Source organism: Phallusia mammillata, chromosome 7 (assembly GCF_965637545.1).
Source record: "Phallusia mammillata chromosome 7, kaPhaMamm4.hap1.1, whole genome shotgun sequence".
Classification (NCBI taxonomy): domain Eukaryota; kingdom Metazoa; phylum Chordata; class Ascidiacea; order Phlebobranchia; family Ascidiidae; genus Phallusia; species Phallusia mammillata.
The window spans coordinates 20,697,822-20,725,768 of NC_137258.1; the positions used below are offsets into that span (position 1 = coordinate 20,697,822).

The window sequence follows — 27,947 nt, forward strand, 5'->3', positions numbered from 1 at the left end:
AGGTGATGTAATCGAGAGAGTTTAAAAAAGAAAAAAGCAAGCGAGAAACGAGAGCGTAAGTGAAAAACGCCGCGTCATTGTCACATGACGAGTTGGGGACTTCCCCTTTAAGGCCACGTTGAAAACAAATTTTCCTGTGAGATTTTGGAAAGTATTCCTGTACTGGAATTGATTTTTTCCCCAATACTCACAAAATGTTTATGCTTTTCATCCATGTAGTAATGTATTTGTTTCATGTATGCAAACCATAGCATTCGTACAACAATGGACACTTATTTACACATATTTCATTCAAGACACAATTTTATTGCGAATACATCACTCCGTTTAATTAACCACAAAATAAATGGAAGCATGCAAGGTAAGATATTTCGATATGGTACAATCTTTACAGTCAGCTGACATTACCCTGGCAACATCTAAACAAATAATAAACGCCACAGAGTCAGCAAAACAAGACTATAGCGTCAGCACAAAAGATTACGTGTTAGCAAATAAAGCACAAATAACTTGTGTACAAACAATTACGTCATGAAACTGAATCAGCACGAAATAAAAGATTTAAATGGATATTGCTGATTATGAAAACGAAAGTGCAAGAGGTTTTTATGGCCTTGGTAGCAAGTAAATACACTTCTAAAAACAACAACACTGCACATTCGGGATATTTTATTACTCATGATTATGAACACAATAGGCGAATAAGCACAACAGATCATTAAAACATACAGTATACAAAGTAAATTCTCGTCATAACTCGGTTTTCTGGTTCGAAGCTTCGACCGAATCTTCTTTTCCGCGACCCCACGACTTTCTAAAAACAAAAGAAAAAAAATTGGACATTAGTTTCTTAAAATATATATTTCGCTAAGTGAAAGTGTTATGCCGAAATGACAAATATAAATAAAGCTACCTGATATTGGCGTTCCAAGAATCGATGTATTCCATCTCGTTGGCCAGTTGCCTAATATCAGGGCGTCCAAAAACTATGTTTCTGATGCTGTATACGGCCAGAAGATAGCTGTAAAAGTTAAGGCAAAAACTGTTAATAGCCATCAACCAAAGTCAGAAACTGTTTTTAGCATTTTCCAAGAAAGATTGTTTGGACACGGCCTTTTTCAGTAGCAAAAACAACATGATGCTTGTTTTCATCTATACAGCTTGAGGAAAAACTAGCAAATTTATGCCGATATAGTTCACGGCATCTGCAAGACACTAGGTATGTTAGTTTCATTGTGGCAATTTTTTGACACGAGAAATCGTATTAATTTGTGAAGATGTATTTTTATGAAAAGTACAGATCACCTTCGCCTAAAAACGCCAATTTTCTTCAGAGCAAACAAAGCTGCTTTTTCGCCAAAACTTCGCTGAGTTTCTTCTTTTCTTTTGGTCCTCTCCATCTCTTGGCGTTGAAATTCGTCAACTACCCTTTAAAAGTATACATACCTATCCATGTCAAAGCGGCAACACAAAACACAGCATAAATTACCGTGGCAAAAAAGGGGAGGGTAGCCACTATATACATATAGAAGGTGTGAAAGGGTATCAAGGCCCACTGCTTACGTTTTAAGGGCATAAAAATATGTTTTATCTAGTCATAAAATATAACGATCCGTAAGGTATGCGATATGTTTGTTTTGCATGATAGCTGTCCAGTTGTGTGGAATAGGTCATAGATGGGCCTTTCTTACATGCATGAACCTCTACATGAAGGGAGTTTACATGCACACATTCATTGCATTCTATACTATATCGACGCGCCATTAGTTTACATGAACAGACAGACCACTTCCGTTCAAACAAAGCTAAGTTAATCAAATCAGATAGTCGGGCTTCAACACGTGACAAACGTCAGCTGTGCGTAAACTTACATCTCATCCGCTGCATCGTCGTCATTTCCTTGCGGGGAAATCCATGGAATGGCTGAAAAAATACGTCATCAGTTTATTTCAAAAATGGCGGCAAAAATGTATAGTTATCAAACTTATGTCTTGACTTTTTACAATCAATAACAGTAAAGGTATTTTATTCGCACGCTGCCATGAATCACAACCCACATTTTTTTCAGTAATTCTAACTACTAGTATCACCGAACCAGAGGTGAAACTGCGTTTTGGGTCCAAAATTTAGGTATAAAGCAAGCCTGAAGTGAAAATACAAACCCGAAACCAATAATGACCTAGCATTCAACACAAAGCCCAAAGTCAGCCCAAAAATTTTGGTAAGAAAACATTTGCGACAAACAAATAATGTCGATTGTGAACTCAAGCTCGTTTTATTCAAATAAAAGTCAAACCAGAATCGAAAATCCACAATGTCCGGAGACCTATAGTTTAGGTTGCTGTCATATGATCGCTTGTTATGGTTGTGATCACATACAATCGTCGTCAGAAAATAGCAAGTATGGGTTGTTGAAAACGAACCGAAACCTCACAACTGCTTGTAGACAATTCACATACTGGTGTAAGTTGTTTAAGCACCAGGGGCTTTTTGAGTGAACGTGACGAAAGATTACAGACCATTATGAGCTCATTACCAAAACCTTGATATGCACATACATGCGAATTGTCACGTAAAATCCACCGCTGGACAAACCTGGACTCTCAGCAGAGTTGACCTTCTTTCTCAAGTCCTTCACCTTTTCGTTTAGCGCAGCAGCCGTGGTGTTCTCATACGTGTAAAAATAGCAGGATGGTGTTTTGGACGTGGTGAGAACGGTGTGGAATTCGCCAGCGGGAACCTTTAAGAACGGTTGGGTTTTTACCTGTTTTGGATTTCGTTCAAGAAATCAACCTTTACCCGAATTTTTTCGCCTGCTTTCAGAGTGACTTCATCACCAGCCTGAGCGTCGAACTTTACCGAAACTTCGCCCTGAAGCACTTCCAGTGACGCGTTACCGAAATCTTCCTGCACGAAGTTGTTCAGAGACATACCTGTCAGAGCAAAGTTTTTCGCCTTTACATCTATGTATACAGTTTACATTTGGATTTTTTGTTTGACTGTTTGTAGTTTACCATTGTGCAACCCACATAGTTTCAATGTGTTACTCTATAGTTTCAATGGGAAATGCACTTTCTCTTGATTTCACTGCACTCACTACAGCGTGGGTCTTCAATTTCAATAGTATGTTTGCTCCGAGCTTAATTATTTTTTCATATGGTATTGACAAAACCAATAAAATTATTAACTAAAGGTTGTCATTAAACTAAAAAAAGTGTATTTTCACAAATAGTTATAAAACATAGGTATACTGGATTGGTTTGGTACCTGGAAAATCAGCCACAAAAACAACATCAATGGTTTGATTCCTGTATTCCTGTTTAAGTGATCGCAACTTAGTTCTCCAATCACTCAGTTCTGACAAAACAGGCAATACAAACTTAGGCTTTTTGAATGGTGACCAATCATAACCCGCCAACTCCACAGAGGGATCAAAAACCCTGCGAATAAAGTATTAATTTTTTTCAGCAACTTAAACTAATAGCAAAAAAAGTTGCCACTAGTTCTGCAAAATACCTTTGCTGAAATCTTCCATTCATTGATTTCCATACATCAAAATATATTTCAGGCTTATCGATGCCAAGGTCAATCAACCTTTCTCTGACACAACGAGCATATTGAATAGCCATGTCTGGATGCACAGACCATCTGCTCTTCTTGGCCGATAACACGAAAACCTTAACAACAGAACATATTGAAGGCAACTGCAACTATAAACATTAGAGTTGTTTAACTTACCCCAGGCCTGAGGAAGCCCTCTTTTCCACTGCTATCTTTATACATTACTTTAATATGTTGATTTGCAAATGAGTGTACCATCATGTCCCAGCTGTAACCATAGGGCCCCTGTGTCCAGCCATTATACCCCTGAAACAGAATTCATCAGTTAATGCATATGACAAAAAGAACAATGTTGAAGCACTGAAATTTACCTTAGTGATAAAATGAGAGTAAGGCAGAAATAATTGTTCCGATATGTAGCTGAGAGTTAGAAACGTAACAAGAACATGCTTCCACCTATGATGTCAACACAACATTAGGCCAAATGTACAATATTGGTAGGTCTTTTCACCAATAAACTAAAGAAAAGCACCTTGTTTTGATTTGTTCCCCCTTTTTGGGCTCATAAATGCATGATGGGTTTTGTTTTGCACTGGCAGTATCAAAAATATTGCAGCAAATATTAAAACTATTTAAAAACTGCTTGAAGGTGTCACAATGGCAAAACACAAACATTGTAGCAAGCATTGCATAAGGAAACATACCTAGAATAAACACATAAATTTTAGGCAGTATAGGAACTACATGTTAATTTAAACAGTTTAAATAAGATAAAAAACACCAACAAACAGGTAAAAAAATTAAGAAGATATGTGTCCTAATATGCCTAAAAAATTCACTACACAAAAGTATTAGTAGTGGATGCTGTTTAAGGTCAACAATTAGGAATCGTCTTACCAATTCGAAACAGCTGAGAATTCATGCAATGGAAACTGCCACACATTAAAAATCCAAGCCATCGTGTTTTATCAAAAAACAGTATGAAACCCACAGAAAAGTCAAGTATAAATCCTCCAAGATGTACAATGACATAATCCATTGTAGAATCAGACAAAACCAACCTAAACAATCAAATGACAAAAGTTGAACTAATGTTCAAAACCCAATCCTAAATGTGTGGGTATATTTAAGTAAAACCCTTTTACTGCCATAAACTTTGTAGCATAAGGATTACAGGCAGGTTCCAAAATCAAAAAATTCTGTAAGACCTTTTATGCAGATACAACAATCTAAAATACCCACCTGATGGGATCAAACACCCAATGTGCTGATAACCTTTGCATTGAGTAGCCAAGCAGCCAATCGGATTCAGTTTTCTTCAAACCAGCATAGAAATATACAAGAAAAATCTGCAATCAATAAGATGCTTTAAAATAAAAAGGTATTTCCATGACAGTTGTTTTTTTACATTGAGTTACAAACCTGAAATCTAAGTAAAGTGTAATTCCACAGAGGAACATGGGTGTTTTGAATTGATTTCCGGAAATACCCATCAACAGACCTAAAATGAAAAAGTATGATTGCAATAGCACCACTACAAACCCATTCCTTCTTGACATAAAAAAATAGTTTTAAATGTACCATGTGTACTCTATAACAAGTATAAAAATCGTACATGTATCTGTGTCCATCTGTCAACAGAAACAGAATGCTCAAAAGACCATAAAGGTAGGAATGATTGTTCCAGACAGACTTGTCCAGCATAAAAAAGTACCAATATACAAGTGCAAAGCAAAAACAGCTGATTCTGTACATAAAACCAAGTGCGATCCCACAAGCACCTATAAAAACATGCTTTTCGTTAGGATGTAGAACTTCCTATTAGTATAACACATAACTAGGACAGCTATTGTTTTATGTTTAGCTGAAATGTTTTATAAAACAGCTTGTTTAACATAAAATATATTATCATTTGAACAACAAGAACATGAAAAGGTAATATAGATATATACAACAACACAGTAACACACTTACAAAGAAACAAAACAGCATAAAGTGCAGCCATGTAATCATAGCTTAAAGGTTTAAGAGAATGAATATAAGGAAATCTGCACAGGTCCTCTGTGCCCTCTCCATATCTCGCATCCACATGAACCATTCCTCTCTCCTGGGGAATGTCAATCATCATCAATATTCCTGTTCAGAAAACACACAATTTGTTTTATTACAGCACCTAATGTTTAATTTTTCAGTACTTTACAACGATGAACAGTCCAGTTGTCATTGCTTTACAAAGGCAAATCAATAATTCAAAACACATTAATTGCTAGTTGAAAAATGTATAAAAATTGTTTCGAACAGCAAGTGTTTTTCTGCAATTACTGTATAGCTAAAAGCCCTGTATGAGTTTAGTGCAGTGGTTTTCAAACTTTTTTTTATTGTGACGCCCCTGGACAAGTTTTCTGGACTTGCGACGCACCAGCAAATAAAAGTTAATGAGGAAACTTATTATTAAAGTTATGTTTATTGATACAACAACAAAATGCCACGAAACGGAACTATTCTGCGACGCCCTAGGAAAATTAAAACGACGCACCAGGGCGTCGCGACACACAGTTTGAGAACCACTGGTTTAGTGTCTTTCAACCAACTTCAAATGCCACTCAATCAATGCTTCAGTTGTGGCAGTACATTTTTAAACAAGTTCTTTGGTAAACATATCAATACTTGTTTCCAACAAAGATGACCGAACCCCTTAAACTATTGTTTGGAGTAGAAGCAGTAACATAATATTGACATGTAAATATACACAACACTAACATGTTTAACTATACATCAAGAAAAAATTGTAAAACTAATGCCATAAATGTCAAAGTTTTAGAATAACAAGTCATACAATGCAATCAGAAAAGAATGTTTAAATTGGCTGCATGTGGTTTTTACTAGGGGTGTTGCAAAACACACTTACCATAAGCGATTCTTGCATAAGCTAAAATAGAGGCATCTCGGGGCTTATTGAGCAAAATAACCAAGCTTTTCCACGATAATAGTTCCCTAGGATTAAATCCAAACAGTTCTTTCATTTGCGTCATGATTCCAAGTGCAACCACAGCAGGAAAATACCGACTGTCACAGTTGTTTCCTTGCTGGTACTTTTTGTCTGTTCTCCACAGTAGGCGAAAACGCCGCAAGCAAAATCTTCCCACTGGGGAAAACCCTCCGCGGTTTTTCTTTTCTTGAAGTCGATTACCCTCAGCAACGATTTTGCAAATAACTTTGGACTTTAGCACGAAAACACTTTATTACAAGAAAACAGATTTCTGCCTTGGTACACTTAAAACAGCAACTGTATTCCTTTGTTAAAAACTGTGCGCTAATATTTTTTTGTTAAAAACGAGATTCACACCAGACGCGGTTGGCGGACAGCGACGCGTTTTTGCGTTCAATGGCAAGCGACGAGGTATTCACACCAGTCAACGTCTTGCTCTTGCGGGGCGTCATCGACTGATGCATTTACCGCTTTTCCAATATTTGTGACGTCGCCCTTGATCGACGTTTTGATGGGAAAATTTTGTATGTTTTACACATATACTTTTTCACGGGTTTTGCGAGTTGGTCCTACTTCTAAATCAGGTCACTCCACCATGTCGACGTGCCAACCATTGCGGTTGATCTCTCGATAAATGGCGGTGCAGCAAGACGAGCAAACCGACACCGATTTATTTTTCAATAGACGCCTGATAAAAGATCATACCTGAAAATAGACGCCTGATAAAAGATCATTCCTGTGTACTTACGTCAATTTTTCCATTAGATAACTCGTGTGTTTGTTGATGTTTTTTGTTTATCTTTTTTCCAATATAGGCTAGGCTACTCCTTCAGGAGTGTGGCTGTGGATACTTGTACAACAGTGGTTCCCAACCTTTTTGAACTTGCGGCACCCTATCAAAGAGATAAATAGTTTGCGGCACCCTGGCAAAACTGGATCAATTTTATGAGGCTTCTGTATTTCAAATAACTGTATGAAACAACACAGAATGAGTTGTACAGTATAGCGCGTGTAAATAAATGTATTTATTCAAAAGTCAGTGTGAAATTTGGGCCTGACTTCTTGCACAAAGTACCATAATATGTGAAGGTACATTCGATAAAACCACCCGCATTTCTTCCTCAACTATAAGTAGTCGTTCTCGTTTTTTAGTTTTTATATTCGTTAATACGGAAAATTCACTCTCACATGGGTATGACGAGGAAAACTGCAACAAAAGCACAATAGCTTTCTTTCCAACGCAAAGATGTTCATTTTCAATTTTTATGCGCGTCGAGAGGCATCTGCTTGTGCATCAGCTTAAAATTTCCATCGTTACGCTTAAATTTTCCATCGCTATGCTATTCAAACTTGTTTATGGAAAGAAACGCAACGAGTCGAAACCTCTTTCACTCTGTTTTTTTCCTGGGCGAGAAAACAAACGCTTACCGCGAAGTATAAACTTACCGCCAGCGACTTCCCCACGAAGCGAATTTCCAGAATGGAGCTGGGAAATTTGCGAGACGCGAAGCTTAATACACACTGAAACTCGGTTAGAAATAAATGCCGCACTTAACGGGTGAAAGTTGAAGTAAAGAATGGGTCGCAGTATTGCAACATCAATATCTCGCGGCACCCCTGAGCATTGCAATTGGCACCCCGGTTGGGAACCACTGCTGTACAACAAAAGTATGTGAGTTTTGGTTACACACATTTCGATAGTCACCTTGCTTCCCCAATTCGTTGAAAATTGTCTTCATTTCGTCGATTCTGAAAACCAAAAAATATGTGTCAGTTCAGGAATAACAAACAGCCCGTTCCGCGTTTTTCGATGTCTTCATCATGCGAAAATTTCCAACGTAAACAGAAACAGTGTTGTATGTTTGTTCCTCCATTAAACAAACCTCCACCTGGTTTTCCGATTTTTTTATTTCAGTGGATCAACATAACTCATTGCTAATTCGCTAATGTGTGTCTGACTGTCTTGACGATAGCGACCCAAAAGCTACACCACCTGCCTTCAATCGCATAATGCACACTAAAACTGACTGCTCGCGCCGCGTCGAGAAAAGATTGTAATACTGTAGCCTGCCACATACCCACAACACACCATTATTTTTAACTCAGTTTTATTAGGTTTAAAAAAATAAATATTGAACTCTAAAAAAAGAGGAACGCATTTTATATCACAACTGTTTCCTCTTACAAGAAAATACTATGTAAATTCATTAGAAAGGCTCGGTTCTAATTAACTTCTTGTGTTTACGTTATGGTTCGAAATTCCAAGTAGTATATTTAACTAGCTTTGATTCAAACACTTGAATGAACAAAAAAGTTAAAACATGTGAAATAACTGGACGCAATATAACATTAACAACGTCAGTTTTTTAATTTCCAATCTGAATAATGTTGGCACCAGGGTTAGTTGCGGTCATCTTTTTAAAATTTTCTTTTTCGCCACCCAAATTAGTTGTGGTCAACGTTTTATACACGACCAATATTCATTTTTCCATCAATATTACTTGTGATCAAAATTGAAATGTATAGTCACTGTTGCCACCAAAGTTAGTCGTGGTCAACGTTTAATGCAGGACCAACATTCATATTTTCATCCATATTAGGCCTACTTGTGGCCAAACTTTAAGTCTATAGTCACTGTTGCCACCAAAGTTAGTTGTGGCCAATGTTTATTATATGACCAACATTCGTATTTCCATCAATATTACTTGCGGCTAAAGTTTAAATCTATAGTCATGGTTGCCACCCTATCTAGCGGTGGTCAACGTTTGGAAATTCAACGTCAATGTTTAAAATATAACACATGTTGCCACCCAAACTAGTTGTGGTTAACGTTTAAAATTTTCGAATGTTGCCACCAATGTTGGTTGTGTTCAACTTAAATGTGTGGTTCTTGACACATTATACTTGTAATACTGTACCAGAAATCCATCTTCCTTCGTTCATCTGGTATAAAAGTGGTTGTTCATCTTCTTCAGTGCAATTTGCACCTCACTTTATATAATATGTAACACACAGACATAACCACACAAACATACCAGTGGGTCGCTATCGTCCTGTGCGCACCTATAATGCCGCCGCAACTAGACAACAAACGATAACAAAAAACAAAAAATCTGCTTTCTTGCCTGACTGTCTGCTTTCTCTCCCCAAACATAGCCTATGATAACAAAAGCTGAGGCGATAACGTCCGACCGTCGAAACTTTCCCAAAGTAAAGTTATGAAACAAACTTTGCTTTGAGGTAGCTTACCGGGCCAAGCCAACAATAAATGCGACATTTGTGTAGTAATACATCAGTCAAGAAATAATAATAATAATTCACACATGGTAAATAAAATAGTAAACACCAAACAGCTCAAAAACCCATAAAACAACCTTCAAAAAATGAGAAAGTCCTGCGAAACAAACTGAGGGTTTGACCATAGGTAAACGGTACAACAAGAATGTTTTGTGCATCTGCATAGCATCGCAACCCAACCACAGTCGAGGGTCTTCCTAATGAAGAATCAACTGATAGTGGATCGTTCAACCGATACAGATGCACGGCACTGACAGAACAGTGCGACACCAAGCGACAGATCCCTACGTTTAGTATGCGCTGATCTAGAGTTGAAAGTGATGGCAGTGCCCAGGAGAAAGCCACGTTTAAGTGCGAACAACAAACCAACATACAGGCACTGCCAAATCAAAATCATCATCAGAGACAGACCCACCCAAGGTATGACAGTTTAAGCATGAAAATGGGGGAATAACACTCTTAAGGTATTTTTAGCCGGCGTGCTCGCGAACCGTTCCTCTCCACTCTCCAACCGGCTCGTTTGTCCGACGGATAGCGAAGTTTACTAGGAACGCCTGCACCGGTACCCATCTCCGGTGGAATTTTAACCCCTTAGGGGCCTGGGTGGGTGACGGCGACGAATTTCTAAACCTAGGTTTAGAGGTAAAGTTATTTAGCCACGCGCCACGCCTAACTAGAACGATAACTTTTGGGGATAGTGGCACGCAAATCCCATGCTCCATTCTGTCTACTCTACCCCTAGTTATCGGTGCTACAAGTATCTACACCATGGCGTAACCTAATTTGTAGCACCAAAAAAACAAAAACAACCGGACCTTCAATTCGCTGGACCATACAATGACGAATGAAGGCCGCAACGCAAGTTAACCTAAAGCTATTGCCTAGAAAAAAATGTCGCATTCATTGTTGACTATAACGCGACCGCGTCTCCTATAGTTAACATCACTTTGTTCTGAGGATATCCATGATTCGCATAATCTCGAAGTGTCGATGACTTTTGATTTGTTGGATCTGAAACGAAAAACAACTAGTTGGTTATAGTTGCTGTTATTTTAGTTTAAAAATATCTACCCAGATTTTTTAATGTATGAACTGTTTCAAAATGATATTTCCTAACACGTGTTTAAAAACTATTAGTTTCCGAAGTGCAGAGTTCTGTTTTTCGCTCACCACAAACTCTGTAGGAAAAAATCAAAATGCTGTCATATCTCAATCTTACACACATTACCTTGAGTTTTTTAGAGTTGCCGGATAAACGTGTTTTTTAGAGTTGTCGGATAAACATCAGCCACTTCCAGAGCTTCTATGCATTTGAACTGAAAAAGGTAGTAATATAATCCACAAGTTAACGATAACGAAAAACTTAGCATAAAAAACACATATGCCACATCGATTCGTGTCAGCTTATAAGCAACTATAGTTGTCGAAAGATTTGGAAATTAAAAGGTTATACGCAAACTATAGTTAAAAGTCCGAATTAACCTACAACATTCATGACAAAAGCGCCATTCATAATTTACATGAAGTCTAACCTTTGATGCTTGCCATTGTTTTCGTAACAATGTAATCAACAACATACTTCATAAAATCGAATGTTTTGCTTTTGTAGACTGCAAAACAAAGCTTTGTTAAATAAACAGACTTCGCATAACTGGTATGCTTGTAAACCAGTTGTTTTCAATTTCTCCAAAAAAGCACAACGAATACATTTAACAAAGTTAAGTTTATTGGTGGGATATCTTATTTGGCAATTTACGGTCAAGCACCAGTTTACAGGAAAAATACTCAAGTTATATAAATTAGCTGCAACTAAATTGACCGACACACGGTGTGGCATGTAAAAAATGTAAAAAGCAACACACAGTATCCAAGTTTCATTTACTAATTTAACCATATCTTTAAACAGCATTGGGTTTAAGTTACTTACCAATTTCTGAATGTTATGCAACTTCAACCAATAGTCCTGGGATAATTCGGAGTTTTACTTTAGCAACAATTTTAACAACCACCACTTACTTAAACAAATCGAAGTGCGCTTTAGCAATTAACCCTGCCTCGCCTTGCTTCGGCCGTGTGTGACGTCATAAAAATCGCATTTTGGAACGCCAATCGACCAATCAGAGCGAAGAGCGTAATAAACGAAATGCGCTGAAACGCGGTTATGTGCGTCATTTTTGTTGAATAGGTCGTACCTTAGCTAGTTTCAAACATCTGAGCTTCAGTTTAGGTCCAATTAGGTTCTCTGATGTAACTGATTGCACGCCTAATGTGCGTTTACTGTAAGTTTGCGTATGGAATGAATGCATCAACCACTTTTGTCCTGACTACAGTGATCGTATAAGAACGCGCCCCGTAGCTGAAAAGTCACGTGACCAATGGCGCAGGTGTGTTATAGAGGCTAAATCAGAAATATTCCTAACATAACTATCCTCCTTTCAAGAATACTCCCTTATATTTATGTATGAAATGAAACGTACATTGACATTATTTTATGGGGCTGCTGTCTGATTGTGTATCTATTGTGGTTCAAGAAACAAATTTGTTAATCGCATAGTTTGTGTGTATAAACAGGCCCTTCGTCAGAGTGAAACAATTGTTGTTAATTAGCCTGCTGGAATTTATAATTGGCTTGATAGAACTGATTTTAGGTGGTTAATAGGCTATATCTTTGCTACTTATTTCCATTTTGTTGGTTTAATTCTATGCTTTTCATTTCAGGTGGACCTTCATTAATCAATTTCTAACCAGAAAATGACCCTATAAAAAGAAACTTGTGCTATTTTTTATGCAAGTTGGGACGTTGAAATTTGCTCTTCCGGCCGTTGTGACTTCTTCGTGTTAGCCCAAATTGGGCCGTGTCGGTCTGCGTATGTCTTCAACTGTCTGGTGACTGACACAGTGGCGTAGGCAGCCAAAAATTTTGGGAGGGGCCAAATGATTTGTTGTCTAATACAACTTTTTGCTAACGCTCAGCGTGCTTTTACCAAACACGTGACTTGCCAAACTGTGGTTCGACGGAACAGCCAAACGCTTTATTGATTTATTCCATGTCTACATAAATAAAAAAAAGCATGGATTTCGGCTTACAACTTGGTGACAAAAGTCATTTTTGGTAATAAATATATTCCTTTGATAGTTGAGAGACGAAACCACAATGATGAGGGACGAAACTACACTAAATTTAAGTTTATCAATGTAAAACTTTGAAAATTTGGGAGGGGCCATGGCCCTTTGGTCCCTCCCTGGCTACGCCTTTGGACTGACACAGTACTTTATTGAACTCTGTATTAACATATTATGCAAGAACTTGAGAAGAGTGAAAACAACTTGAAGAAAAGAGAACGACAGAAAGTAAAAACACCCCTAGCACCATCTGGCGCTAAACACACATAACAACGAGTTGATACGATTTTGATACAGATCTAAAACGACGTTCAAAGACAAACGAAAGCAAACTTCCTGACACCCCTGCAACAGAAGGAAATTGCCACCACTTAATCCCGCAAACACGAACACCAAATAATCCCAAACACAAAATGCTTGTTTGTCTCACGTCGTTTTAACGCTCATATTCGATCTTAGGCATCACTTTATTTTTGAGAAATACTCACAACAAACATGATGCTATGTCATTTCAACCACTAAACGTCAACTGCTGAAGCAACGTAATACAACTGCAATGTGGCCATAGTCTTTACAACATGATGCTATGTCTTTACATCTCGTGCGTGCAGGACCTATATGTCCCGCGTGCGCGCGTGCACGGCCTAAAAATTGGCGTGCAAGACCAATTTCAACAGGCGCAAGGCAAGCGATAGAGTTTAAGACAGGACAATTAACGCCTTTGGTGCAAAATCTCCGCGTGCAACGCCGAAAATTCGCCGTGCCAGAATTTTTTTGTTAAAACAAAATCGTGCGTGCAGCTGCCATACTCTACAGACTGGGATGTGACTATGATACAAGTAAGGAAAAAAAATTGTAAAGCCCACACTCAACAGGGGAGTCCTTGAAACATACGTACGTTATTGTATCCTTTAGTAGGCATTGTAGGATACAGTGGTGTACATCTGTAGGTGCACGATGTTAATTTTGGTAATCGACTGCCGACAAACCGCACCGAACCACGGATGATCTCACAAACTTCCACGTTTTCTCACGCACCAGTGCACATGTCGCTCATTAACCAGTAATGCTTGAGTGAGCACTGCAGGTTTTTTCTGAACTCTGAAGCCCCGGCCGTCATCGATTCTCGCTTGTTCTGATCGACAGCTAATTGGAACAAAATTATGTACCTATTGTATTGTTCACGTCACACTAACCCCACAGCTGTTTTGTAAATTCTTATGTGACAAACAACTTGGGTTGGCTTCCGACTAGTGCTGTTCGTGTTTTTTGCCTTGTCAAAAACGTATAAAATAAGATGGTTTCAATTTTCAACATAGTCTTTACATACTGTCACTGGTTAAATAAGCAAAGCCTTATTAGTCATCAACAGTCGGTCTGACTAAATTGTGACAAGGTTAAGTTTTTTAAAAAATAGGGCATGATTGATTCTGATCTAACTTCACATTCTGTTTTATTTGCTTCTTAAAATAAAGACTATGATTTCACATTTTTTCTACAAATTTCACTTTTCAAACATCAGTAGTAAGAAAAGTAGCAAAGTGAACGGTTCCGGCAGTGCAACAATTAAACTGAAATCAGTAGTACAGATTGTAAACATTTGATTTTTTTAGTTTTAAAATACCTATATGTTAAAAGTTATTTAATCTGTTGCTATACCATCAGTATTTTTTATTTGACTTAAAATGGTTTTAAATGAGCTTGCAAGCATTGCATTGATACTTTGAAGCATATGTTGTGTTTGCCTTACATTTTACCCCGATGTTTCTTATCAGTTAAGCCAATATTGCTCTGAAGTAGGTCTAACAACTATTTTGTTGACTACTGTGATAGTATAAGTAATATCAGTAAAACATTTATTCTTAAGGCATCAGATGAATACATCATCTGATGCCTTCAATAAACAACAAAACCATTTGTATGCATCTTTTTTAAAAGTTGTTCATATTCTATATCAAACTGATCATTGTTTTGTTTTTTCTAAGGTGCAAGAGTTTAAAAAAGGGTTTTTATATTTTTTTAACTGTAAGGTTTTTCTGTTAAACAATGGCATCATCCAGACAACCAGATGTTGGAGACCATGAATCGGTAAATATATGTAAACTAACATTTATTGTTTATTATAATAATGGCAGAAAATGTAATAATAAATCTTGTTAACTTTCGACTGTGAAACCTGAAACAGAACGAAATTTTACATGAATAAATTTTGTTGCAAAAATTTGTCACTTTGCCAATCCATGTTATGTGTAATCCTTTTTATTTGTCTAAATTTAATTTAAAGGTGTGTTTGTCACACCTATGTGTAATCATTAACCTAAGATTTCTCGAAACTGGCAAGGTCATTGTGTGTAAACTATTTTTGTAAATGGAATGTTGCAATAATGAGTTGTAACTTTTATTGTCCTTACTCATTTGATGGTAAAATGATTCATTGATGTACATAAAAGTACAATTTAAGAAATTCAACAAACCAGTTTATTATTAGTGTGTATTAAAACAGTTCAGATTGGGAAAAACAATAACCCATAACAAAAGGTGACATTGTGTTGACTTTTTAAATCTATTCTGTGTAAGTGTGAAGCATCCAACTATCAAGTGAACTACATGAAATGGGCTTCAATAGTACTAAGTGCTAAGGCATATGTTGTCATTGCATTGCATTGCCAGTCATGTTGCAATGCTTGGAGTTGTGACGTTTTGGGCAAAAAACCCTTTTCTGTAAGAGTGTAAGCGGTCAGTGGTAAGAAACTTTCCGCTTGTTTCATCACCATACAGCGCCGTTCTCCTTTTAAGGCAAAGTTGTTTACCGAACCGGCGAATAAATAACGTATATATATATCGCCTACATTTTGCCAGATATCGAAATGTTTGCCTGGCGATTAGACCCAAACATTGAGACAGGCAAAGAACCGGCGTTTGTGAATAGTACAGCGGGTTTTCTTTCTCGATAATTTTGGCTTTTGACGATTGAAAAAAGGCAGAAGTGCCGGTATTTGCTTGAAAACCGGCGTATGCTGGCCAAGGCAGCCAAGCCTGTCAGGACAAAGTTTACAGAAAAAAGAACAGCACGATAGGTCGACCAAAGATTGAATTGCGCGAGTGAACAACCTTGCTTTCCAGAAAACAGAGGCCAGCTAGTAAACAGCAAAGTTCGTTGACCCGGTAAAGTCTTTACGACCTGCAAGGTGCTGTAAATGTTGATAACTTACAAACAAACAGAATCGAACAAGCAGGTTTCTACTTTGCCCGAGGTCGTAGGCACGTCGGGTAGTAAATCTACCGCTGTACATGGCTACCAGTGCGTAAAACCTTTCTATGTAGCAACGTGGCTTGTCGGCAGTAAGATATGTTGCTGGGCAAGTTTAGTAGACATTGTTATAGAATTAGGATAACCGACGAGAAAAAATAAGCAAGTGCTCGTACTTTGAAACATCTGATAAGTATCAGTCTTGGTTTTTGAGTTCGTCAGTTAACTGGTTTTGAATTGTTTTCCGCAGGTTGATTAGTTAAGTAAAAATAATTTGCGGTAACTTTTTTTCCTTGACGACGTAATTAAAAAGGTACGTTTTTGTTTTACTGTATTCGAATAGTTAGATGTATTGAGTGAAAACTATTATGTACTTTATGTAAGTGGGCTTGCCATTTTGCTCACGTTTTGAATAGTATATATATGCTACACAGCGTTTGAAAATCTTGCTTGACCAGTCGAACCATAACAGGCGCGTCACGAAAAGCGGCTCGTTAACAGTTCACGCTGTGAATATCATAACATGTGCATGTAAAACCGACTGACAAATGTTGTTTATCGACATACGGTCACAACGTTGCACCTTGTGCTTCCCGTGGCACGAAACACATGTTGGCTTGACCGCATATCATAGTAAACATGCCTTCGAAACTTTTTCGGCCAAGGGTAAAACGTTGCAGCCAGCTTGCATTATTAGCTGATACATATAAAGCGAACGCAGCATTAAATATGGTCAGACTGACTGGTGGGAACGGGGTGTCTGTGGCGATGTAATTTGTTAATGTTTTTAGCTTTTCCGTTTGTCGTGATGCTAACGCAAACGAACAATTGACATATTATCGTGCGTATTGTCCCATTGTTCGATTTGCTGTACTGAATTACCTGTAGCCTCGTTGCAAATCCGGTGGACGTGGCAGAATTATACTAATCCATTGCATTGCGGTTAGAAGCTCTGCTTACTAGACTAAGTGTCAGTTGTATCATGTGGTTGTGAACTTTTGCTGGCGTCCAGTAGCAGTGCAAAGTTCAGACTGTTAAAATCGGACGTATAAACCTATAAGTTCAGACTGTAAAATCGGATTAATAAACCAAGAGTGTAATCGGTATTGTGTGGAAGTAATAGAGTGTGTCGAATTTAATCTTTTCAGGGAAGTTTTTCTAATCCCTGACGTTTGTGTTACCAACGTTGCTCAGTTAGCCTGATTTGTTTGCACATTTAAGCTTCATCCTGACTGTTTATGCGAGCATCCCGTTGTTCGAAACGTTTATAACTTTCATTATGCACAATAACAAAAACCAGCGGCTGGGCTGGATGGTAAGTTTGTGCTACTAATCAGTCAAATAGTTTAAGTTTTCCATTTCCAACTAAACCCTATGCAACCAACTAAAAAAAATATGTTTTTGCAGCCACCAATGTCATCGAACATCGTGTACCAACAGCACCATGTGTCCCGCGACAAGCGTGGACAAGTTATGGGAACCAGAGGAGGATTTCGGGGATGTACCATCTGGTTTACAGGTGTGACTGTTTTTTCAACTCATAAAAAACCAAAAAAGGCACAAAAATAATTTAAAATTTTTATCATGATAAAAAAAACTCTTCCACCTCATTTACAATGTTTATCTTTTATTTTAACAGGTCTTTCTGGTGCTGGAAAGACAACTGTCTCCATGAAGTTAGAAGAGTACTTGTGTTCAAAGGGTATTCCTGCCTACAGTTTGGATGGGGACAATATTAGACATGGATTAAACAAGGTTGTTATACTTAATTACATCCAAATGTCTACAGTAACACCTGATAGATATTTTTCGTGCTCTGTTAGGAGTAAATTTTGATTTTTGTATGATAGGATCTTGGGTTTTCGCCAAAACATAGAGAAGAGAATATCAGAAGAATTGGAGAAGTTGCAAAACTGTTTGCAGATGCTGGAGTGGTGTGCCTGGTGTCTTTTATTTCCCCATACAGGAAGGTGTGTTTTAAGAGCATTTAATTTATGTGCCAAATTATGTCTATATACAGTAGTTAACTCTTGCTAACAAAGAAAACTTACATAAAAAATAATTATTAAACCAGGACAAAATTTTAAGCAATTGAAATCTAATTTTGCATGACAATTTTCTCGTTAAATTGTATAATTTAGTTGGTATGTATAACAAGCTGTAAACAACTGTGATTGGCTCTTAAAAATAATATAATCAACCAGCAACTTTAAAATTCAATTTTTGTACCAATGACTGTGTAATTTTCACTCGACCAAATCAGGACCGTTTAAGTGCGCGACGTGTCCACGGGAAATCCAATCTACCATTCGTGGAAGTGTTTGTTGATACACCGCTGGGCGTATGCGAGAGAAGAGACGTAAAAGGACTGTACAAAAAGGCCAGGAACGGACAGATCAAGGGTATGGCATCCAAAACCTTCAAATCAACAACAATTTTTAGAGTTCACTGCATGGTTTTGCTGTGTTTTGCATGACATTGCTTGCACTTTATGCCTAAACCAATCATATTCAATCGCGTTTCTGCCTCAAATCAACCAATCACGCAGCCTGAAATGCCGTAGTAGCTACTGGCAACACTGCTAACTGAATAACGTGGCTTTGCACAGGACAGGGACAGTGCCCGTACCGCACACCAAAACGGCAAGTTGCCATTCCTAGAGGTCTACGTTGACACACCCATCAGTGAGTGTGAGCGACGTGATGTCAAAGGCCTGTACAAAAAAGCCCGTCAGGGTATCATAAAAGGTAGTCAAATGATTTCTTCCACGCGTAGAATTGTTTTATAGTAGCAAGTAACGCTGACCACAACCTTTAAAAACCTCGTTTTTCGTTGAGTTTTATCACTTTGACACAAGGGATGGCTTTCGGCTGCACTGTGTTTTGTGTTTTTTTGGTACATTTTCATTTGGATTTGCATGTAACTTTCTTTTGTATTTGCTTTAACATATCGTACTGTATTTGTGCACTGTGCATGTGAAATGTCCACATACTTTGTTTCTTGCTCAAAAACGCCTGATTGGATTAGCTTAACATTGCACTGTGTAATTTTTGTATGCGTTATACCAATTGCCTTAGTTGAAGCACATTTATATTGTTACAAAAGTTATCAGTGTTTTGAGTGGCCTCGTTAAACAACCTCTTGTCCCTCTGATAGGTTTCACTGGCATTGATTCCCCGTACGAACCTCCAGAGAGCCCTGAAGTCGTTGTAAAAACGGCGGAACAGTCAGTTTCCGAATGCATGATGAAAGTAGCTGGGTCACTAATGGAAAGGGTAAGCATATGTCCAAACTGTTAAATTTTACAGTCACAAAGTTGCTTAAAAAAAGTTTGAACTGTGTTTCTTGCCACTGTGACACAAAAAGCGTTTTGAATTAAGGTCCTTGACCCAGCTGTGTTAAGTTAGGAGAAAGTACATTATACCACTGAACTTTGACCTCCAGTGACTGCGCAAATTCGTGATTTCTGATAATCACCACCAGGCCTTTAACGGAAAGTCTCATACCCATGCAATATTGACTCGTCGTTTTTCGGAAGTAAACTGCCGCTAAATCATTCATTACCGTTGTAACTTACACTAAACCTAACCTGTGGTCAGATAGCAATTGTAACGTCACGTATAAAACGGATGATACAGCAAAAATTTCGTGTACGCATCTGTATGCTGGCCTCTGTTCAGATTGTCGAGTAACCACAACTTTTCTTGTTTGCTAAAGCTTGGTTACACTATAACTCTACAAGCACTTAGTGTGCTGATATCATGCTTAGTTAACGATGACTGCAGTATATTTATCACGTTGTATTAATGGATGTCAAATTTGTGGGTAAAACGTCCAAGTCAAGTCACTGTTGAAACGAATGATGTAGCAAAAATTGTATTTGATGGCGAACTTTCACACACCAAGGCCTGTACAGTTTGGCGAGCAAGCCACAACGCCTTTTGTTTGCCATGGGTATGTTTCCTGTAAGCACTTTGGATTGCTGATGCAATAGTGTACCAAATGATGACTTTGTACAACACACCGCCTGCTTACATAGGGCAAATGACCACAAGACTAAACATTCGTAATTTTGCAGGGGATCATTCCGTACGAATCATCCAATCTTGTACAAGAACTCTTTATTGCTCCAGATCAGCTAGCAGCTACCAGAGCTCAGGCCGAATCACTACCCGCTTTCGAAATCACCAAGGTATGGCTTGTTTGAAGTTTGTTATGGATGTTTTATCGTTGATGAGTGCTTATGTCAAGCAATTAACCTATTTTTCGTTTAAAAAGTAAGTTTGAACGTTCCGTATAGTAAACAGTCGTAGAAACATGGTGGAGTCGTTATCCCAGCTTATAAAACATCATACAGTTGTTTACACTGACCATCGTAAGGTCCAGTAACACAGGTTTTCCGGCTTGCTGTATACCCTGCAAGGTTTCGCGGGCCTCTTGTGCTTCTTCCTAGCGACCTAGATGCGAGACCGTGTCACACATGCCACATCAAATATTGACAAAACTCGCGTTTCCAGCTTGTGACTTTACTATTCCCTGCTTTGCAGCTCGACCTGCAATGGCTGCAAGTTCTTTCGGAAGGATGGGCAAGTCCTTTGACTGGATTTATGCGGGAAAAGGAATTTTTGCAGTGTCAGCATTTTGGCTGTCTGCTTGGTGGTGAGCCAGTCAACCAATCAATTCCCATCGTTCTGCCTATGCGTGACGAGGATAAGAAACGTCTAGAGGTAAATCAGGCGTATCATTGGTGTTTTGTTTACTTATGGTTAAAAAGTCTACGTGATATGGTTAAAACGCGGTGACTGGCTCTGGGATGCACATGTGGGTGTCAAATATGTGCCAGTTTCCACAATGTAAATGTTTGTCCTGGACAAACTAATGCACAAATTACAAGTAATACAAGTTACAAGAACACTGTACAAGACCTATCTGATGGTCAGAATTAAATACAAAGTCCGAGTGGCCTAATGTTTTGTCCATATGTTCCCTGCACTGTTGAATAGTAGTAGTATTAAAAACCTTGTAACGCTGGAAGTGCATTGTATACAACTTGTCGTACTATGAATAGCAACGTGTAATTGTGAGCACATTTTTTTGTACACCATCGTTTATAGCCTTTGAATGTCACATTGTTAAACCACTAGTATTTAGTCCATTTCTCCCTTACCATTGATACGTGGACCCTAAGATCCACGGACATCCCTGTGAAGTTACCAAGCGTGACCTTTATGTCTTGTTTTCCGCGCAGGGCGTTACTGAGTTTGTGCTGACGTACGAGGGAAATATGAAGGCAGTCTTGCGCAACCCCGAGTTTTACGAACATCGCATTGAGGAGAGGTGCTCGCGTCAATGGGGAACTGCCCATAAGGATCACCCATACATCAAGGTAAAGTTATATTGGTCACAATATTTTCGTCACAACGGTTAAGGCGTGCTTTCAAAATAGCCCATACAAGTTTTGGATTTTTTTGCGTTTTGGGATAAGCCCCTGTTCAAACTTTTTCAGACATTATCTTTACTTTAAGTCGTTGGTTCTCAGCACATGGGTAATAACCCCAAAAGATAATTTTACATTTTGCAGGGTACATACAAAATTATTCCTTATACCTGTGACTTCATCATTTTGTGACGTCATATTTGACAAATCCAGTTTTTCAAAGTAGATAAATAAAATTGTCTGGAGTGACAACAATAAATATAGTTATAGAACCGATGTTTTAGTTTAAACGTGTCCTAACTCTATAAAGCTTAACCCTTACTTGGAGTTACGGGACCTTGGCTTGGCGTTCTAAGGCGTTTTCTTACATATCAGCGTCGTCTCGTATTTACTAATTCGTATCCTTTGTTCGCAAAGTGTACATATCACACTTTCGGCCCTTTTACCGTTTATAGTCATTGTGTGGTTTGGCTTACCAGGCCACCACCATATATTCTATGCGATTGAGTTCATATTATTGTTCAAAACGCCGGTTTAAAACTATGATTTACCACCATTTCCGGTTACAGTCACGTAATGAAACTACTCTTTTGTTCACACCTACGACACTGTTCTGATTGACAACCATATAGTACGGACGATATTGCACGGTACTTACGTTTAAAGGTGTTTGGATGTAACAGTTCAACGTAATATATATGACCCCTAACAATTTTCAGTTTACTAATATTTCCTTACTTCTTAATCAAATCTCCTTGCAAGTAGAGAAAATGACCGCGACGATTCAGGGTCATTAATTCATGACTGCAGGAAATTTCAAAATGAAAACACTAATTTAGTCGCTGTATTACATCGTATCTCGAAACAAATACCAGTTTACTAGAGCATTTTTTTTAAATACATGAAACATCAGCTTGACTTTTGCTAAAGGTAGTCATAATTCATTTATGATTTATAAAACATATGCAGGAAATGTATACAGGGCTTAAAATATCCTTTCATAACTTCCTAACTTTGCGGTTGCGTTTGTGCAGATGGTGCTAGAAGGTGGAAATTGGCTGTGTGGTGGAGATATCGAAGTACTGGAACGTATTACGTGGGGCGATGGCCTGGATAAATACAGGCAAGTGCTTAAATGTTTCGTTTTAGTGCAGAGGCGATAATATCCGCGTCGAACGGAAATTGCTTGTTTCCGACGTTTTTGTTACAACGGACATACTATGTGCTGCGAAAAATGTACAGTGTATTTAAATTCATTGTACTAAGTCTCTTGCACTGTAGGAAAGATATTAAATATGTAATACGCATGCTGTGCATCTAAAAAAGCCGAAAAGCATTTCCTGATTCAAGAAGGGTCGTGTACAGGTATAAACGTATTTCCTGCTTTGGTTTTGCCTGGCGGTTTTGCCCCCAAAACACTAAGAAACTGAAAGCATTAACTAGTGTGGCAATAAAGTTGTCATGCTTTACCCCTACAAATGCTGCACCCGCCGCAACGACAGTCCTAGCAAAGTATATGGTAAAATTAGTTAAATTTTAGTCAACATTACAATTTTTTTATGATGTATTCAATCGAAAAGAATTGTAAACGCATCGACCCAACGAGACAGTGCACAGTGTTTTGACCTAGAAGGTCACATCAGTGGTGACAAGACACAGGCGGTATCGGCTAAAATAGCCGTCTAACGTAACAAAATTGGTTTTCAAATTTTTGTTCTTTTGTGCAGACCCACCACAAAAATTTTCAGCTACATTATTGGGAGTTTACTTCACAATTTATTTTGTGCAGGTTGACTCCTCTAGAGTTGCGTGAAAAGTTTAGGGAAATGAACGCAGATGCAGTATTCGCTTTCCAACTACGAAACCCGGTGCACAACGGACACGCTCTACTTATGCAGGACACTAGACGTTCGCTGATCGAACGTGGCTACAAGAATCCTGTGCTATTACTTCACCCACTAGGTAAATACCAAACTGGGCGGCAAATACTCGCCTTTGTGTTAAATTTGTATGCTTTGTACGATGGCCTAGCAAAAAATGTTAAGGGGTCAACAATTTATATTTGGAGGAAGCCAAGCAAGTTTAAAACACTGAGACTAAAAATGTGCATAATAAAAAATTTGGGAAAATAGTCAGTGGTGGGATTTAAATTTGTTGTCAGCCGGTTCTATCACGAAAGTCATAATTTTCAGCCGGTTCTGTTACAAAAAGTCATATTTCCATTGACTGTTATCAGTAATGCTAACCGGTTCGCTGATCTTATAAAATTTCGTGAAACGGTTCCATAGAAAGGGTGCGAATTGGCTGAATCCACCACTAAAAATAGGACATTTGTGGCTACATCAATGGTTTCGTATCATGCTGCCTAAATTAGAACGTTGTAACAAGAAGTCTGTACTGCCAAAAAGGTTGACAAAAACCCTGTGTCCTATTTCAACAAACGTGGCGTACTTTTTCTGTTGAATGATTTTACATCACATTGTTTGTTTCAGGTGGCTGGACCAAATCTGATGATGTACCACTGGAGACACGCATGAAGCAACATGCTGCTGTGCTTAGCGAAGGAGTGCTTGATCCATCCTCCACTGTGGTTGCAATATTCCCCTCACCAATGATGTATGCAGGACCCACTGAGGTTTGTAACTTTGGAAAATGCTTACTACAGTAAACCTTGGTGTTTGTAAACATGATTTCAGCTTTAAATTCATTTAAATGCTGCAGGTTCAATGGCATGCTAAGGCAAGAATGGCAACTGGGGCTAACTTCTACATTGTCGGTCGTGATCCAGCTGGTATGCCACATCCTTGTGAGAAGAGAGATCTCTATGAGCATTCTCATGGACGCAAGGTAGGTTTGGTAGAGGAACTCACTTTCTTTGCACTGATAAAAAACTTATGCTTGATGGTGTTAAACTTTTTAAATGTAATTTAGGTGCTTACAATGGCTCCTGGTTTGAGCCAACTTGAAATTGTCCCATTCCGAGTGGCTGCCTACAACAAGAAGCTGAAGCGAATGGACTTTTATGACCAAGAGCGCCATGAAGATTTTGAATTCATTTCTGGCACCAGGTACAAAGCTCAAAAAGATAAATATGACTGTTTTTGCCTCAGTTTTAGTATGAGCAAAAGTGATGTGTTTGCCTGGAGATGTGTGCCGATTCAAAAAGCACTCCTATCGCTTTGTTTTTAATGATTGCGCAAAACGTTGACCTATTCTGAATTAGTTTCTGTACATGCTCTAAATAAGAATTACATTCATTAATTCTTATTTTCTCTTCTTACCAAACAATAAATTGTGATTGATAAAAAAATAAAATCTGGTTCTGTTTTTAGGATGCGTCGTACAGCTAGAGAAGGTGAGAATCTTCCAGAAGGCTTTATGGCACCAGCAGCTTGGCAGGTGTTGGTTGATTACTATCAATCTCTTCCCAAGGCAACGTAAAATCCTACACCAACATGTTTACCCTATCGGTGCTTTCTGATGACACCAATCCCCTTAGCAGTGTAATGGTGACCACCAACAAACTGTAGTTAAATTTTAAATGACCAAGAACAGCAATTGTTTGCAGACAGCTTATATATATATAAGTATATGTACAACAGCAGTAATACAGTTGTTATCTTATGACATGCCCTTAAATGTATTTTAGAGTCGTACTATTTAGTTCTGTTTAAATGCACTGACTTGAACGTTGAGCTGGTTGTTGTGCCTTTTGCATGTCAAATGTTTATAAATGTAAAATAGTTCACCAGATACATATTATATCTGTGGCTGTGGGTATTTTTTGTTTACTTGTAATTGCCTTGTAGGTATTTATCTAGAATTTGCTTATTCCATATAATTGCAACTTGTATTTGCTTGCATAATTCCAGAGTCATTAAAGTGCTGTCAAATAAAAACATTTTTCTCCACTTGGAGACAATACGATGATATACTAGTAGGAACAGTTTTCACAGTCAGGGGGAATAAAATCATAGTCTTTACATGGTGGCACAGTGCCCATAACAGTTACTCTATGTAGCACCCTTAGCCCAGCATCTGCCACACTTGGAGGAATGGGCCCAGCCTGGTGACCAACTGCAAGATTATCAGATATAATGAAGTCACCTTCCTTCATCCATTTGTGGGAATATACCAAGGCATGATCAGTTATTGCAGTTTCAATCTCTTTGAGAATTGCAGCAGTTTCCTTAGAGATGCAAAAAGTAATGATACTGTTAGAAACAATTGTGCATGTCTAAACATAAAATGTTCAAGCACAAATAGCACTTAAATGCTACAAAAACTGTTATGTGAGGTGGTCATTTACATGTATTGATGAAAAAATTGCTAAATTATACCAGACCAGTGTTCTCAACCTTTAGGGTTTGCAGCATACTGAACAAATAACTTAAATTTGTTTCCTGTACCCTTTGAAAGCTGAAAAACATACAAAGCTATCTTTGGTAGCAAATGATTGAAATAAGTGTCAGACATTCTCATGCACGTCCACATTTCGTTAATAAACCCTTAAACATGAAATGAGAGTAACAGAATTAAGAATCACTGCAATGGATACATAATCATTTTAAAAGCAGCACCATGGTGTGTTTAACAAAATTACATCGTCACCAACCTCTGGGCCGGTTGGTTCAAAATCTTTAATATCCTTGCTTCTGTCAAAGTCATAGACAAATGCTGTTGTCATACCAAGGTGCATACATAGAGTGGGTTTCCCAGTTTTAGGATGTTTGTAAATTAAAGGATGCACAATGTGTCCCCTACGATCGCTAACCATTGAAAGCCTTTCCCATTTACTTCTGGTTTCAGGTGAAAGTCTTCAAAAAAATACAAAACTAAAATACAAGCAGTGTACATTAACAAACTGAGCGTTTTCTGAAAGGTTCTTACTTTGAAATAATCTCTGTTAAAGGGATGAACATTGTATCTCCACCTTGTTTTGGGACTTCCAACATGTGGTATATGGAATAGGCATATGGGCAAGATCTAAATGTCCCATCAATATGCCAACCTGACATCCCAACTCCAGTACAACCTGCAAAAAAATACTGTCATAAAAAATTATCAAATAATCCCTAGTAAAATGCTGAAAGTCCATAAACAACAGTATATTGAGCTGAAACAAGTCTCCGACTTAAAAATACAAAAAGATAGTAAGAAACAACTTTTGTACCCTTCTCTGGATCATTTGATACACAAAATATATCAACACATGGTGATGCTGGGTGCTTATAGAATGTAGTGTTGTCTATTTCACCAAAGTATTTGCTGATCTCAACATGCTTTGAACCACTGACTTTTCCCTGAAGAATAAGGCAGGTACGTTATTTCCAAACACTACAATAACATTTTCTTTAAACATCATACTTTTTTTTCAGTTGTATTTATAATTTTTTTGTTTTTCTTGTTATGAATGGGTTTAAATAAGCTTTGCCAAATTACACATACATTTACTGCTACAATAAATCTAATAACTTCTTAACAAGGACTAACCTGATTACGAAAAACAACAAGCCTGTGTTTTGTTACATCCTTCTTTATTTGCTGAATAACTGCCTGCTCCAACGGTTGATTAAGGTTTAATCCAAAAACCTCTAAACCAATAGGCAGCACCTTTGATGTGTAAAATTTAGTGGCCATCAGACACACACGTCTGATTTTTTACCACAAAAATACATATAGTTAAATATATATTAAACCAAATCATTTAAGCATACGGTCAAGTCAAGTCACAATTTTATTAGCATTTTCACTTTATCCAATTGTCATTGATGAATATAGTTGGCTAAATGATGATCAATCAAAAGTACACGGAAATTATGTGAAAAGTTTGGTGTCGTGTCGTGCAACAACCGACCCAATCAAAAAGGGAGTATCCCCTGTTTGGTTTGTCCGAAATAAAAACAATACACATGTATAAATTTTTTATTATTTATTTAGTAAAACCGTTTGTAAGTTCTGAAATACAAAGTTCTAATTTACTATATAATTTTGCACAACAATTCATCTCATTTAGGACTTTTTTCGGCGATCAAGATTACGAAAAACGGAACACTGCCTGACGTCCTGGTTGGACAAACGGACATGGCTTATGCGTCGAACCAACCATACTGTTTACCTACCGACTTCTTCTGTGAACGCTGGTTCAATCTATTGAAATCTTAATACAGTAATTCGTATTTCAATATCTCCCCGTATATCCGATACTGCTAGATATCTTCTCGATACCATTAGACATGCACCCCCTTTTATAAGCATAGCCACAAACGTCTTTTCATTTTTCTTTTTTT

General features: G+C 37.9%; 3 protein-coding genes across 7 annotated transcripts; 1 reads left to right on the top strand and 2 right to left on the bottom strand.

Moving 5' to 3' along the window:
* Positions 1–285: 285 nt before the first annotated feature.
* LOC145238443 (vitamin K-dependent gamma-carboxylase-like) lies at positions 286–11,446 on the bottom strand. Of its 3 annotated transcripts, XM_080101626.1 has the most exons (21): positions 11,380–11,446; positions 11,076–11,163; positions 10,794–10,858; positions 7,997–8,299; positions 7,299–7,443; positions 5,536–5,697; positions 5,177–5,342; positions 4,984–5,062; positions 4,804–4,910; positions 4,459–4,622; positions 4,094–4,265; positions 3,933–4,017; positions 3,739–3,867; positions 3,517–3,677; positions 3,268–3,440; positions 2,800–2,933; positions 2,596–2,740; positions 1,872–1,923; positions 1,306–1,428; positions 914–1,021; positions 286–814 (listed from the first exon to the last, which is right to left on the bottom strand). In XM_080101626.1, the coding sequence occupies exons 6-21, from the start codon at positions 5,687–5,689 to the stop codon at positions 751–753; spliced, it is 2,016 nt and encodes a 671-aa protein (XP_079957752.1). In that variant the 5' UTR covers positions 5,690–5,697; positions 7,299–7,443; positions 7,997–8,299; positions 10,794–10,858; positions 11,076–11,163; positions 11,380–11,446; the 3' UTR covers positions 286–750. The 3 variants fall into 3 exon arrangements, with proteins under 3 accessions (XP_079957752.1, XP_079957751.1, XP_079957750.1); XM_080101625.1 differs by lacking the exons at positions 10,794–10,858; positions 11,076–11,163; positions 11,380–11,446 and having other exon boundaries at positions 7,997–8,654; XM_080101624.1 differs by lacking the exons at positions 7,299–7,443; positions 7,997–8,299; positions 10,794–10,858; positions 11,076–11,163; positions 11,380–11,446 and adding an exon at positions 6,470–7,187.
* A 3,493-nt stretch (positions 11,447–14,939) lies between these two features.
* On the top strand, positions 14,940–25,568 carry LOC145238444 (bifunctional 3'-phosphoadenosine 5'-phosphosulfate synthase 1-like). 3 transcript variants are annotated; one of them, XM_080101627.1, is made up of 15 exons: positions 14,940–15,058; positions 17,628–17,739; positions 17,860–17,975; positions 18,071–18,190; positions 18,484–18,622; positions 19,377–19,495; positions 20,299–20,412; positions 20,768–20,947; positions 21,469–21,606; positions 22,692–22,780; positions 23,447–23,619; positions 24,150–24,292; positions 24,379–24,504; positions 24,589–24,725; positions 24,990–25,568. In XM_080101627.1, exons 1-15 carry the CDS (start codon positions 15,017–15,019, stop codon positions 25,096–25,098), a joined length of 1,857 nt encoding a protein of 618 aa, XP_079957753.1. In that variant the 5' UTR covers positions 14,940–15,016; the 3' UTR covers positions 25,099–25,568. The 3 variants fall into 3 exon arrangements, with proteins under 3 accessions (XP_079957753.1, XP_079957755.1, XP_079957754.1); XM_080101629.1 differs by lacking the exon at positions 14,940–15,058 and adding an exon at positions 16,437–16,533; XM_080101628.1 differs by lacking the exon at positions 14,940–15,058 and adding an exon at positions 17,361–17,535.
* LOC145238445 (alpha-ketoglutarate-dependent taurine dioxygenase-like) lies at positions 25,494–27,922 on the bottom strand. The gene is made up of 5 exons (XM_080101631.1): positions 27,151–27,922; positions 26,831–26,960; positions 26,548–26,692; positions 26,273–26,474; positions 25,494–25,846 (listed from the first exon to the last, which is right to left on the bottom strand). The coding sequence occupies exons 1-5, from the start codon at positions 27,295–27,297 to the stop codon at positions 25,592–25,594; spliced, it is 879 nt and encodes a 292-aa protein (XP_079957757.1). The 5' UTR covers positions 27,298–27,922; the 3' UTR covers positions 25,494–25,591.
* Between the last annotated feature and the right edge of the window lie 25 nt (positions 27,923–27,947).